The sequence below is a fragment of the Mchenga conophoros genome, linkage group LG5 (genome assembly GCF_057382185.1).
Source record: "Mchenga conophoros isolate Kocher_MC1m ecotype Shallow Benthic linkage group LG5, M_conophoros_male_GT1.1, whole genome shotgun sequence".
NCBI classification, from domain to species: Eukaryota; Metazoa; Chordata; class Actinopteri; order Cichliformes; family Cichlidae; genus Mchenga; species Mchenga conophoros.
In genome coordinates, this window is record NC_140530.1 from 23,633,332 (window position 1) to 23,647,313 (window position 13,982).

Sequence of the window (13,982 nt, forward strand, 5' to 3'; positions counted from 1 at the left end):
ACTAAAGAAAACGGGATGGCAACAGCAACATACGTGAGTATTTATACTGCCACCACCAATATTTAGCCACCAATCCTCACTCTGAGACCTCAGTAGCGTTAAGGTCCGCCACTCTGAAGTTTACGTTTAGTCAAAGTAAAATAAAAAAACCCACCAATTTACTGCCTTCTAAATATCATTTTTATTAAGCCTTTTGGTTCTTAGTCAACATACAAGGCTAATTTGTTAAAGGGTTAACCTGGCGGGGCTGAAAATGTTGGCTGCATTCATACCCTGCTCAATATACAGGTAATCTGCTCTTCACTTAGATGGAAGCAGTGCTAGCTACTCTGTGACACTGGGTGATCTACCTCTGAGATACGGAAGGTGACCTGGAGCTGGCGGAGGAACTGAATATCTTTTTCGCCCGCTTTGTGGCCGTGGTACCCGAGGTATTGGAGCCACAGCTGCAACACGCGGCCCACAGCAGCAGCACCCTCACCTTGGAAGAACACGAGGTGAGGCGCACTCTGCGGGCCGTCAACCCGAGGAAGGCGGCTGGTCCTGAAGGAGTGCCAGGCCAAATATTGAGGGATTGTGCAGAACACCTGGCTGGGATCTTCACTAAATCCCTCGCACAGGCGACTGTCCCATTCTGCCTCAAGTCCTCCACCGTAGTCCCATTGCCTAAGAAGCCCCACATCACCAGCCTGACTACACACCAGTGGCACTCACCCCAGTGATAATGATATGCTTTGAGAAGTTGGTCCACAGACACATCACAGTAGCCCTGCCTCGGAGCCTGGATCCACACCAGTTTGCCTACAGAGCTAACTGATCCACGGAAGACACCGTAGCCATAGCACATGGAGCAGCTATGTGCGGATGCTTTTCAGGGGTTACTGCTCTGCTTTTAATACCAACCTTGCACACAAACTGGTGGTGAAGCTACAAGACCTGGGGCTTCCATACACCACCTGCTTGTGGATCAACAGCTTCCTCTTGGACTGTAGACAGAGAGTGAGAGTTGGCCATCGCACATCCTCAGCCTGAGTCTCAGCACTGGCTCACCCCAGGGCTGTGTGCTCAGTCCACTGCTCTACTCTCTCTACACTCACGACTGTACTCCTGTCCACCAGAGCAACACCTTTGTGAAGTTTGCAGACAACACCACAGTGGTGGGGCTCATCTCCAGGGGTGATGAGTCTGCTTACAGAGATAAGGTGGAGCAGCTGTCGTCATGGTGTAAGGCCAATAACCTCCTCCTCAACACTTCAAAGACCAAAGAACTCATAATAGACTTCAGAAGAAAAAAGGCAGAGATACCACCACTAATCATTAAAGGCGACTGTGTGGAGAGGGTGGCAAACTTTCGCTTCCTGGGAGTCAACATAGAGGAGAACCTTTCCTCGAGTATGAACACCTCTGAGCTGCTGAAAAAGGCCCAACAGAGACTGTACTTCCTGAGAATTCTCAGGAGGAAAAATATTACACAGAGACTGCTGGTGTCCTTCTGCAGAGCCACCTTCGAGAGTGTACTAACCTATTGCATATGCATCCGGTACACTAGCAGCACTGTGGCTCAGAGGAAACCACTCCAAGGGGTCATGAACACCGCCCAAAGGATCACTGGCTGCCCTCTCCCCACGCTGGAAGAGCTACACAATACTTGCTTAAAAAGCTCAGAACATTATAAAAGATACTTCCCACCCTGGCCCCTCCCAGTTTGAAATGTTGCCCTCGGGAAGACAGTACAGTCACAAATAGACTCAAACACAACTTTTACCCAACAGCAATAATATGTCTAAATGTCACCTGTTTGCAGCCCGAGGGAATTTTTCTGAATGAGTGGGTGATGGGGGAAGTTGACTTGCTGACCGCTCAAGCCTGGAATGTTTTGATCACCATTTTTTCAGAATCAGAATCAGAATCAGAAAGGGTTTTATTGCCAAATGTTGAGCAGGTTTACAACATTAGGAAATTGCTGCGGTGCTTCAGTGCAAACATACTGTCATAAATTGCGCTTAAATAGACATGAAAAAATAAAAGTAAGAATAAGAATTAAAAGTGCTACGTAGAAAGATATATACATGAGTGCAGGTGGTGATCAGTGCCAAAACATGGAATCATGCAGTGAACACAGCGTAGGGTCATGAGTTAGTGGTGGGGACAGTCGTACGTTTATTGTTCATGTGTCCAACAGCAGAGGGGAAGAAACTGTTCTTATGGCGAGAGGTTCTGGTGCGAATGGACCGGAGCCTCCTGCCTGAGGTGAGCAGGTCAAACAGACTGTGTCCAGGGTGAGAAGGGTCAGCTGAGATCCGAGCTGCACGCCGCAGTGTCCTGGAGGTGTACAGGTCCTGCAGAGATGGGAGTTTTGGATGGATTTCAAGAATTTTGATAACAAATAAAGGAGTTTTTTAAATTGGAACTTTGACTTACGTTTTGAACAGCGGGCGCGTCAACATTATTCCCGTATTCAGCTGCTCGGCGACTCAAAGGTTTGACAGTCGCCAATACCACTCTTGAAATGATCTATGCACTGACTGAAGCATGTTTGTGGGAATATATGTGAATGTTTGCTCATACTATTCTTATTAGCACTTGATATTAAGTATTTCATTGATTGATTTTATTACATTTTTATTTTATTTTATTTTATTTTTATATTTCTATTGATGATGCAACTGATCGGAGAGCACTTTTAATTTTGTTGTACCTGCGACAATGACAATAAAGACATTTTGATTCTGATTATTCTAAAATTAGGAAATGTTATCTTTGCTTTAACTTTTGAGTATTGTGATGGACCGAGCAGTGAAGGAACGTCAGGCAAAGGTTAAAGTGCAAAAAAAGGTTTTTTTTTAATGTGACCCTAAACATTTTATTTTTTTTTACAGAAAATTCAAAATCTTGCACACGAATAGTGTGGGTGTCCAAGAAGAGGAGAAATTTGTGTCAACTATAACAAATGATTTTGAATACATTTTAACATTACGTTATCACATTCCTTTAAAGTTTTTACATTTGAGCAGACTTGTCCTTTTATTTCTTGGGAGTATAAAAGCAGTTTCAGATGAAACTTGGTCCAGAGACACAATAGGTAGCTCAGAGGAGGAATGCGTTTAAAGTATGACGTCAACTATCAAGAATGATTTTTAATGAATTTGTGAATGTGATGTGATTGTTTTGCATTAACTGTATTGAACATGAGCATGAGCATAACTGTCCTTTAATTTTTGTGGAATATTGCAATTGATAGTGATTAAACTTGGCCCAGAGGTACAGTAAGGGGAACCAGGCTATCCCAATGCAATATGTGTGCGCGCGTATGTGTGAAGGAAAACAGGCGCTGCCGTAAAGGCAAGTGTAGAAGCGCAAGAAACTTTATGTGGCGGATAAGAGGCGGATGGCTTGACCGCGGCTCATTTAACTGCGGTCTCATACCACTCTTTCTTTCTTTTTTTTTTGGCCGCAATTGTCTCAAACTGCCTTTGAAAATCCGAACACCGAACACCGTGAGCGCGTTGTTTTCTTCCCGTCGTTGTAACGGTACAGTCCTGCGACGACGGAGGAGGGCCCTCGGACAAACTCTGGGATTTAAAAATCTGACGCTAAAAATTTTCGTTGTCTTTTACACGGGTAAAACATAACGTGGGCGAATGCTAATTGGATGCGCAGGCCGATATCGCCTTCTCAAGCTACTCTAATGTTGTGGGTAATATTTTGTAGGAGATGTTTTGTTCATGCATGGTGTTTGTGAACGCAGCATGAACATTCACCCCTCCCTTAGCTCTTTAATCGGAGGCTGGTGCAGCTGTGGCCTACTCCTGACTCCCCCTGACACTTGGCACTCTCTCTTTCCTGTTGTAAGTGGCGATAATCACAGGTTGTCTTTAAGCATTGCAGCTCGGATTCATTTCCCCTAGCAACTGTTTAAGCTGTGTAACTGTTGAAGGGTGGTGAGTAGGATCCTCATAGGTTCTCTGCAATTTGGTTTATAGTAGGGTGGACCCCGGCCAACGTTCTCTGCAGCAAACTTGTATCTCTATGGATCTCTACAGTTTCAGTTTATTTCCCAGTTTTTAAATCTGTTGCCCTATGGTTCCAAGAGCTGTCACCAATCTTTGTGTTGTATTATTTCACAACACTACTTTAATCAGCTAGCATTTCTCCTCTGGACTTGATGTCTACAGTCTCAGATCAACACAGCCCTGCCCTCCAGCACTATCAGCAGCAGTAACATTGTACCCCATCAGGTAAAATATAGGCTATGGTTGCTTTGCATTGTCCCCACCTGATGAGTGATAGTATGATGCAATTCTATATTATTTTAGATTCTTGATGAATGTGGGTTGTTGTTATTCAGCCTGGTTCTATGCACTCCTTTTTAATTTTGAGCACCTGCCCCTGCACAGCCCTGGTTAAATGTTACAGCATTGGTCTTTGAAGATGTGCTCAAATAGTAACAAAATACAGAACATTTATGAAAATGTTTGCTTTTCTACTGCACTTGGGCATTCAAAGCACTTTATACTTTATCTCATCCACCCTTTCACACACTTTCATAAAGGCACTTTTTTTTCTCTCTATGTCTTTTGCATCCAACATTGGTTTCCTTTGGAACTTTAAGTCTATCTGAAAGTGGAGAATAATTCTTAGTTGGTGTGGTTGGTTTTTAAATATTGCTCTAAATCATTGTTGTATATTTTTTACATGTTTATACAGAATATTGTATTTGGTTTTTAAGTAGTTATGTGGTACATGTGTTTAACTCTTGCTGCCATGATGTCTCTCTTGGAAATTAGATGAATAATCTCAATGAGATTTTTACCTGGATAAATAAAGAATTAATAACCCCCATGCCCTAGAAAACCCAGAAGTCTGACAAAGAAGTACAACCTCAATTTCCCAGTTATCTCAAAATTTTGGAGGGAAGATTTCCAATACAACCAATAAAAATTCCTGACAATTAAAATGTGCACTGCTGCATTAATGTACAGAGCTATAAAGTTACATGTAGCGTCCGCTTTTTTTTTTTTTTTTAATATAAATCGGTTTCATAATAATAATCAGTTTACTCATGTTTTCCTGCTGTATTAGTGAACTGAAACTGAAGAGTATTACTTTATGATGTCACTTCCCATTTGAGCTTCCTGGATGCTTCAGATTACGAAAGGATTAATGTTTATTTTCCTCATGTTACTGTAGTGACTGTTATTTGTTGTGGAAGAGAGATTTGTTTTTGGGAATGACTTTATTGTTGCAAACAAAGTGCTATTAGTCAAAGTGGAATATTTCAGCATGGTGTGCTGTCTTTCCTTTAAAAAAAACAAACAAACTTGATTTGTGGCCTTTTTAGTTGATTTTCGCTAAACCTTCACCAGAAACTATCGCAGTGAAGGTTGGCTGTCAAGAAGCCATTGTTATGGAAGGGAAATGGAGAAAATGATGAGGTACCATATTATACACAACTGCACTGGAAAAACTGTGGCAGCAGGTCTTTTGGAAGTTTAAATCTTTGGTTCCAATCATTGTAAGTATCAACAGAGTTGAGGAGAGAGGTGCAACAGTGAGCGTCAACAGCCATCCGTGAAACACAGTGTAGGCTTTGTCATGGTTTGGGTCTGTATTTCCACCACTGGTGCTGGAGATCTTGATAAAAATATCAGTTTGGTTTTCGAGCATGACAATGATCCCAAACGACCTGTCAATTCAGTAAAACCCTACCTGGATAGAGGGGAAAACCACAATCAAGGGTTAACCTCCCCAGTACCTGGACCTCAGCTCACTGAAGCAGTGCAGGATCATCTGGATATGGAAAAAAAGGTAAATGTCCTTTAAAATGTGTGGAGAACTATTCCTGACGATGACTTAAAACAAATGACAAGAAAAGTTGCCTCAGTGAACTCAGTTCAGTGCAGGTTTAGTTAGGTAGTGCCAAATTACACCTAAAGTTGCCTCAAAGCAATTTACACTGTATGTTAAAGACCTTACAGTATTTGGAGGAAAATCAAATGATCCTCTATGAGCAAAAACTCAGCAACAGTGTGAAGGAAAAACCCCTTTAAATAGGAAGAAACCTCTGGCAGCACCAAGCTCAGGGAGGGGCAGCCATCTGCTGTGACTGATTGGGGGTGAAGGGGAAAGAGAAGAATAGAAAAGAGAGGAAGGAAAGAGAACACAAGGATTTAAGGACATGCTGCAGTGGGATATAAACACCTGAGGAGTGAAAAGAGGTGAATGGACAAGAAGTGCTCAGTACCTTCCATGAAATCTGAGCCTATAGCACCATAACTAAGTCATCCATCCACTTCTCCTTTTTCCTTTTCAGGGTCGCGGGGGGTCACTGGAGCCTATCCCAGCTGTCTTAGGGCTTAGGCTAACCTTAAATTTAGTAAGGGTGTCTGTCTCCAGGATGCAAACTGGGATTTGGCTCCATAGTAGAGAGGTCTGAGAGCTGAAGGCTCTGCCTCAAATTCTACTTCTAGAGATCCTCGGAACCACAACCAAGCCTGCTGCGTGAGAGCATAAAGGTGGTCATAACAAACATTGTCTACGAAACTTGTTAGAATTGTATAAACTCTGTTTTTGTTTTATATGCTGTATATGTGTGCACATATTCCAATAAATGCTGGCACCTATATCCCATTTTCCTAGCAAAATGCAATCTCAAGCCCAGTACTGTACTTTTAAAACTACAATTTTACTTTCACGGGCTATGATGTCTTCAATAAGTTCATGTGTATTAAGGTGGCGCTGTAATGAAACCGCATAATAAGCAACAATTCAATGAACCAAAGTGCTTCCTAAACATGAATACAACAGTAAAAATAATCCAGCCTCTTCCTATTTTCTGTATTTGATATTTTTTAATCTTGACACTACTTCAGGTACACAGAAGACAGTCTCTCATTAGTGAGACAAAGTCTACTACCTGGCAGGACAATTAAGTAAACCTTTACCGTGAATGACGTCAACTTGATGAAGTTGAGTTTAAAGACAAATCATTATCGTCTCTTGGGATTCAATTTAGGATGAAACGGTGTGTGTTTTATTCTGGGTGGTCTGAGATTTCTTCTACATTTACAATCAAAAGTGGGCAGGAATCAGCCCTTATTTCCTGTCCTTCCGTCGCCTCACGTAGGAAGTGATGTAGTGGTGTTCATACCAAGCTGCAAGGCTCAATAAACAGCATGAGCAGGAATGCAGCATTGGCACATAAATCTGTCTGTAGCAATTTAATCATGTGCTGCCCACACATCTAGCAGTATCATGACAAATGCTGTGGGATCCTTTTCATTTTTCAACACACCCCCTAATGAGCACAGTGTTGTTATTATTATGACCCATATTTTCGGTACAGATGGGATGTGTGCAGGAAACTGCAAAGAATATGTTCTGTGTTCACGCAGGTCCACAGGAATGTTATTTTTTGGTATCGGGCTGGTCCCGACCACAGATTTGGGGGGAGGGCAGGGAAAGTTTGGAGGAAATGGCTGTAGAGAACTCCTCCTATGTCTAACTCTGCATTCCTCCTCGGTGCCCTTCTCTCCAAGTGTTCAAGCAAAAACCTCTGCAAGGAACGAAAAAGCAGAGATAGTGGATAGGAGTCACTAGGGAAAAGTATCTGAGGATCTCTCTCGAGCTCTCGACTCCAACGCTTTGAAACGGGTAAGAAGTTTACTCACACTTGTTAGGGAGGATTATAAAGAGACTAACAAAATACTTCTCTGAGCTTTTATGAAGTTACACTTTCTGTGTTAATCTTGAGATATGCTGGAGTTTTGTACAGTATAACTTAGCGCTGTCTTTCTGGATCATCTGAGATTTAAGAGCAACATTTCCCTGTAATGCCAGACCAATGCAAACTCCTGGCAGGGTAACGACACAGTGAAGTGTGCCAATGTAAACAGACGTGCGATTTACAGACTCATAAGGTGACACATCAAATTCAAAATTTCATTTTATCCATTTCTAATTTGAAAAAGTAGACAAAAAAACATCACTTAAAAGGAGAATTTCTAATGTAGTGTGCAGGCTTTATAAAAAAAAATCATTTAATAATTTTATCCAGATGTGTTACTGAAACTGAAGACTGTTACTTAGCTATGTAATTTCCCCTTTGAGCTTCCCAAACGTTCAGGAAAGTGTTTATTTTCCTCTCTTCTGTTACTGCAGAGACAGTTATTAGTCACACAGAGGAAACATTTGATTTAGGTTTTAGTAAATTTGCTGACTTATCAAAAGATTTAAATAGTTTTACTTGTTTTGTTTTGTTTTGACTCAGAGGCCTGTTTACAAAAAAATCATTTGACAAAGCGTTAAAAACTTTTTATTCGTTAATATGATTTTCATGCTTTGTGCATTTAAACGCTGGAGGTTTATATCCAGATTTTAAAAAGTAGAAGCCACAGTATTCGATCATGAGCATAAGGGTTTCATACTGCATGTTTGTTTACAGATGTTACAGAGTGCAGATGTTTTCATGTGCCCCTCAGAGACTGGATAGAGTCTAAAGAGATGGAGCAACTCCCCTGCATCCACTTCCTTCTGTGTGGCGTGCCTGTGCCTTGATAAATGAGCAGAGATTGTCAGTGAAACTGCCCAGAAGCAGACAAAGAGTCCAGTGTGTCAGGCCACGGAAATCTGTGGGTCACTTTAAATAGCATAAAAGAAGAAAACAAAGAGGAGTGTTCACTGACTAATTATAAAATCTTTTTAATAATTAATCATTTTACTTTCTCACATACTTCACAGGGTCATTTGCACACCCGATTCTAGGCTCGTCCTCGAATCTCAGAATAGCCATGGTCTTCCTACTCATCTCCTTAGTGGTGCTGCATTTGCTCTCCTTGGCCATGCTTGTCATTGCCACCCTTGAGAAGGTGAGACGTGGGAAATTGTGTTAAATAATTTACCCTCTTCTATCAACAGATGTCGCTGTTACTCTGTATTTCACATGAAGAGCACTGAGCAAAAGAATGGTGCTTCTCAACATACCAGCTGTAGATTTGTGCCATGTGCCTTTCTGCATATTTGTCTTAATGTGTGAGTGAGCATACTTTGAATTTCTTTCTTTCTTTAGACCTGGTGGGTTTGGACAGAATCAGAAGTCTCCAACCTCTGGCATTACTGCATGTATGACAATGCCACAGAAGCCTGGTTGTGTTCTGCTATCAATCAAAGTGGTAAGAAAGTATTTCTAACTTCATACTTCCATCCATTCCATCCATCCATTTTCATCCGCTTTGTCCGGGGCCGGGTCGCGGGGGCAGCAGCCTAAGCAAAGAGGCCCAGACCTCCCTCTCCCCAGCCACCTCCTCCAGCTTATCCGGGGGAATACCAAGGCGTTCCCAGGCCAGCCGAGAGATATAATCTCTCCAGCGTGTCCTGGGTCTGCCCCGGGGCCTCCTCCCGGTGGGACATGCCTGGAACACCTCACCCAGGAGGCGCCCAGGGGGCATCCTTGTCAGATTCCCGAACCACCTCAGCTGGCTCCTTTCGATGTGGAGCAGCAGCTGCTCTGCTCTGAGCCCCTCCCGGATGGCCGAACTTCTCACCCTATCTCTAAGGGAGAGGCCAGCCACCCTTCGGAGGAAGCTCATTTCTGCCGCTTGTATCCGCGATCTCGTTCTTTCGGTCACTACCCACAGCTCGTGGCCATAGGTGAGGGTAGGGACGTAGATCGACCGGTAAATTGAGAGCTTCGCTTTTACACTCAGCTCCCTCTTCACCACGACGGACCGGTGCAGCGTCCGCATTACTGCAGCTGCAGCCCCAATCCGTCTGTCGATCTCCGGCTCCCTTCTCCCATCACTCGCGAACAAGACCCCGAGATACTTGAACTCCTCCACTTGGGGCAGGAACTCATCCCCGACCCGGAGTGGGCACTCCACCCTTTTCCGGCTGAGAACCATGGCCTCAGATTTGGAGGTGCTGATCCTCATTCCCGCTGCTTCACACTCGGCTGCGAACTGGAGCGGTGAGGTGAGGGACCAGACAAAGAGCGATTCATAAGACCCTTATGAAAAGGACATCGAGGGAACAGTTTACCCTGCCCGGGATAGGGTTACCGGGGCCCCGCCCTGGAGCCAGGCCCGGGGAGGGTGCCCGAGGGCGAGCGTCTGGTGGCTGGGCCTTAGTTCATGGGGCCCGGCCGGGCACAGCCCGAAGAGGAGACATGGGCCCATCCTCCCGCAGGCCCACCACCCGCAGGAGGCACCATAGGGGTCGGGTGCATTGTGTGCCGGGTGGCGGCCAGGAGCGGAGGCCCTGGCGGACTGACCCCCGGCTGCCAAGACTGGCAATAGGGACTGGACTTCTGTGCTAATCACAGTTTGGCCATAACGAACACCCTGTTCGAACATAAGAGTGTCCATAAGTGCACGTGGCACCAGGACGCTCTAGGCCGCAGGTCGATGATCGATTTTGTAATCGTATCAGCAGACCTGCGACCATATGTTCTGGACACTCGGGTAAAGAGAGGGGCTGAGCTGTCAACTGATCACCACCTGGTGGTGAGTTGGATCAGGTGGCGGGGGAAGACGCTGGACAGACCTGGTGCACCTAAACGCGTAGTGAGGGTGTGCTGGGAACGTCTAGCAGAGGCCCCAGTCCGCGAGATCTTCAACGCACACCTCCGGCAGAGCTTCAACAGCATTCCGAGGGAGACTGGGGACATTGAGTCCGAATGGACCATGTTCAGCGTCTCCATTGCCGAAGCTGCTGCATTGAGCTGCGGCCGCAAGGTGGTTGGTGCCTGCCGTGGTGGTAATCCCCGAACCAAATGGTGGACACCAGAGGTGAAGGGAGCCACCAGGCTGAAGAAGGAGTCCTATCGGGCTTGGTTAGCCTGTGGGACTCCGGAGGCAGCCGACAGGTATCGACAGGCCAAGCGGAATGCGGCTCGGGCAGTGGCTGAAGCAAAAACTCGGGTGTGGGAGGAGTTCGGAGAGGCCATGGAAAAAGACTTTCGGGCTGCCTCGAAGAGATTCTGGCAAACCGTCAGACGTCTCAGGAGGGGAAAGCGGTGCTCTACCTGCACTGTGTATAGTGCTGGCGGAGCGCTGCTGACGTCGACTGAGAAAATTGTCAGGCGGTGGAAGGAATACTTCGAGGACCTCCTTAATCCCACTGACACGTCTTCCGAGGAGGAAGCAGAGTCTGGGGATGAGGGGAATGACCCGCCAATTTCCGGGGGCGAGGTCACTGAGGCAGTTAAACAACTCCTTGGTGGCAGAGCCCCTGGTGTTGATGAGGTCCGCCCCGAGTTCCTGAAGGCTCTGGACGTTGTAGGGCTGTCCTGGTTGACACGCCTCTGCAAGGTTGCGTGGAGATCAGGGGCAGTACCTGTGGACTGGCAGACCGGGGTGGTGGTCCCCATCTTCAAGAAAGGGGACCGGAGGGTGTGTTCCAACTACAGGGGGATCACACTCCTCAGCCTCCCTGGGACAGTCTATGCCAGGGTGCTGGAAAGGAGAGTTCGTCCGTTAGTCGAACCTCGGATACAGGAGGAACAATGCGGTTTTCGTCCTGGTCGCGGAACACTGGACCAGCTCTTTATCCTCTCCAGGATACTTGAGGGTGCATGGGAGTTTGCCCAACCAGTCTACATGTGTTTTGTGGACTTGGAGAAGGCATTCGACCGTGTCCCTCGGGGTGTCCTGTGGGAGGTGTTGCGGGAATATGGGGTGTCTGGCCCATCGCTACGGGCCATTTGATCCCTATACAACCGTTGCAAGAGCTTGGTTCGCATTGCCGGCAATAAGTCGGACTCGTTCCCGGTGGGTGATGGGCTCCGCCAGGGCTGCCCTTTGTCTCCGGTTCTGTTCATAATTTTTATGGACAGGATTTCTAGGCGCAGCCAAGTGGCGGAGGGCTTTCGCTTTGGTGGCCTCAGAATCTCATCTCTGATTTTTGCAGATGATGTGGTTCTGTTGGCTTCATCGGGTGAGGGCCTCCAGCTCGCACAACTTCATACTTCATATCTCTAATTTCATTTCTGCATCACTGGCTATTGCATAACAGTTCAAAGCTCCATAGTGAGCCATGCTCTTCCTTTAACTTGTTCTTCCAGACTGGCTGCAGTCTATCCAGGCCCTCATGGTCTTCTCTGTGGTCTTCTCCTCAATCTCCTTCCTGGTTTTTCTGGGTCAGCTGTTCACCATGTCCAGAGGAAGCCTGTTCTACATCACAGGCCTCTGTCAGGCCTTTGCAGGTATTTAATGACTTCTTCTTTCTTTGCAAAGAGTAACTAATTTACTAATTTTAGTCAATTAGTAGCTAATTTTGTATTAATTGGACTGGACACTTCCATTACATTGATTTAATTTTAAAAACAGTTGCTTTCTTATTTTTCCAAACTTTTTGAATCATGCTTTTCTTCTATATGGTTGAAGTTTGACAAAGATGTTAATTTTCTTGTCATCAAACAGTTTTCTTATCTCATGTGCACTTCAAAACATCAATAAACTGGTCTGACAACAGTTTGTGTAGCCTGATGGTTGTGATTATAATCAAAGTAATTGCACGATTCACACCTTTAAACTGTGGCTCACTAGAGCACCACCGTGTGTTAAACCACAGCTGTATCTAGTCCTCAACAAATTCAGTATTAGCTCCTGTCTTATTACCACTTGCTTAAAACTTAAAAAAAATAAGTGTTTTTAACCTTCAAAGTCAGTTTATTGTGTTTTTCCTTATTTTTTTGCTGATACATTGGTGCATGCTCAAAACCTACTTTTCAGATAATGAGGCAAAAGTATGTACAAGTAATTCCTGTAAGCCTCGGTTAGTAGATGTTCAGATAATCGCTCAGCGAGACCATATATTCCAAAGATGGTCATCTGAGGCACAGAAGCCCCTCCCACCTGCAGTTAGAACTTTCGGTTTTGGGACAGGCAGCCAATCAGAACAGACCAACCGACAATCTTTTTGTTTTTTAGGGATATATATGCTGCATCTTTAGAAACCAGTGAGGTAGAGCATGACAGACAGCTCTTGGAGGTTGGAAAGCACTGATATGTCAAATGACATGGCTCCTCTTCTCTTAATAAAAGAGAAAACTGTATATGACCATTGATATTTAAAACCTTAAAATGATTGTACTTATATTTTAGGGAGTCATCATAGATGTGTATTAAAGTGACAATAAATGCTCCTCTCTCTTCTGACTGCCCCCCACCAGCCTCGCTGAGCGTTTAGGGCTCAAAATCCTGAGGAATTCTGCTCACAGTACTGTAAATAAACGTAAAGAACAAAACGCATAAGTGTAACAATAACAGACAGGTGTTAGTGTGAACCAATGTATCAGGTTCATCACCTCACCCGATGACTGTAAAATTAAGCAATGTCACTCACTCTCTAATGTGGTTTTAAAATACGATTTTTTATTGTTGTTGTTGTTGTTTATTTATTTTAAAACGTTTGCAGGTTTCGCGGACTTTGCCGCTTGCCTCATCTCCACCTTCCACAGAAAGGAGATTTTTGATGACTCAAGAGTCTTGAACAAAGGACACTTTGGCTACTGTTTCATCCTGGCGTGGCTGTGCGTCCCCTTGCTTCTCGTGAGTGGAGTCCTGTACATCCACCTGCGCAAGAAGCAGTGAGCCAACAAGAAGCTGAAGCGAAGGCACCTTATTCAGAGACCTTATCTGTCTCTCTCTGTCTTTCTCTTTCTGTCCCTCCAGTTAAGAGTATAAGCACACATGATGAGGAAATAAGATGACTGAGAATGAAGTGCATCTTTAAATGCCACAGCTCAGTTTTCTTATTCCTGCTTCCAGGGAATTCAAAGTTACTACAGAATAATTGAGTGAGCAAATATATGTATAAATTTCTGTGTTTAATGTTTATATATATTTTTTATGCAATGAGAAAATGCACTCATTAAAAGGTCATGCATTCAGAGCTGGGCTAAAGAGCATTCCTGTGTTTTAAAGGGTTCAGTCTGTGTGGGCTTTCCTTTGTTTCTCAGTAAGTGCTTTGTAAAGCAGAGGAGG

At 44.6% G+C, this 13,982-nt stretch overlaps 1 protein-coding gene across 3 annotated transcripts; it reads left to right on the forward strand.

Moving 5' to 3' along the window:
• Positions 1-6,169: 6,169 nt before the first annotated feature.
• Positions 6,170-13,888, forward strand: emp3a (epithelial membrane protein 3a (MAM blood group)). Of its 3 annotated transcripts, none has more exons than XM_085274363.1 (6): positions 6,170-7,653; positions 8,444-8,630; positions 8,740-8,867; positions 9,068-9,170; positions 12,059-12,199; positions 13,414-13,888. In XM_085274363.1, the coding sequence occupies exons 3-6, from the start codon at positions 8,790-8,792 to the stop codon at positions 13,587-13,589; spliced, it is 498 nt and encodes a 165-aa protein (XP_085130489.1). In that variant the 5' UTR covers positions 6,170-7,653; positions 8,444-8,630; positions 8,740-8,789; the 3' UTR covers positions 13,590-13,888. The 3 variants fall into 3 exon arrangements, with proteins under 3 accessions (XP_085130489.1, XP_085130490.1, XP_085130488.1); XM_085274364.1 differs by having other exon boundaries at positions 8,481-8,630; XM_085274362.1 differs by lacking the exon at positions 8,444-8,630 and having other exon boundaries at positions 6,175-7,653.
• Positions 13,889-13,982: the final 94 nt, after the last annotated feature.

Coding starts and splice junctions, on each gene's coding strand:
- emp3a (XM_085274363.1), top strand. CDS start 8,790: ATGGTCTTCCTACTCATCTCCTTAGTGGTGCTGCATTTGCTCTCCTTG. Junction 8,868..9,067: donor TCATTGCCACCCTTGAGAAG/GTGAGACGTGGG, acceptor TTCTTTCTTTAG/ACCTGGTGGGTTTGGACAGA. Junction 9,171..12,058: donor TTCTGCTATCAATCAAAGTG/GTAAGAAAGTAT, acceptor TTGTTCTTCCAG/ACTGGCTGCAGTCTATCCAG.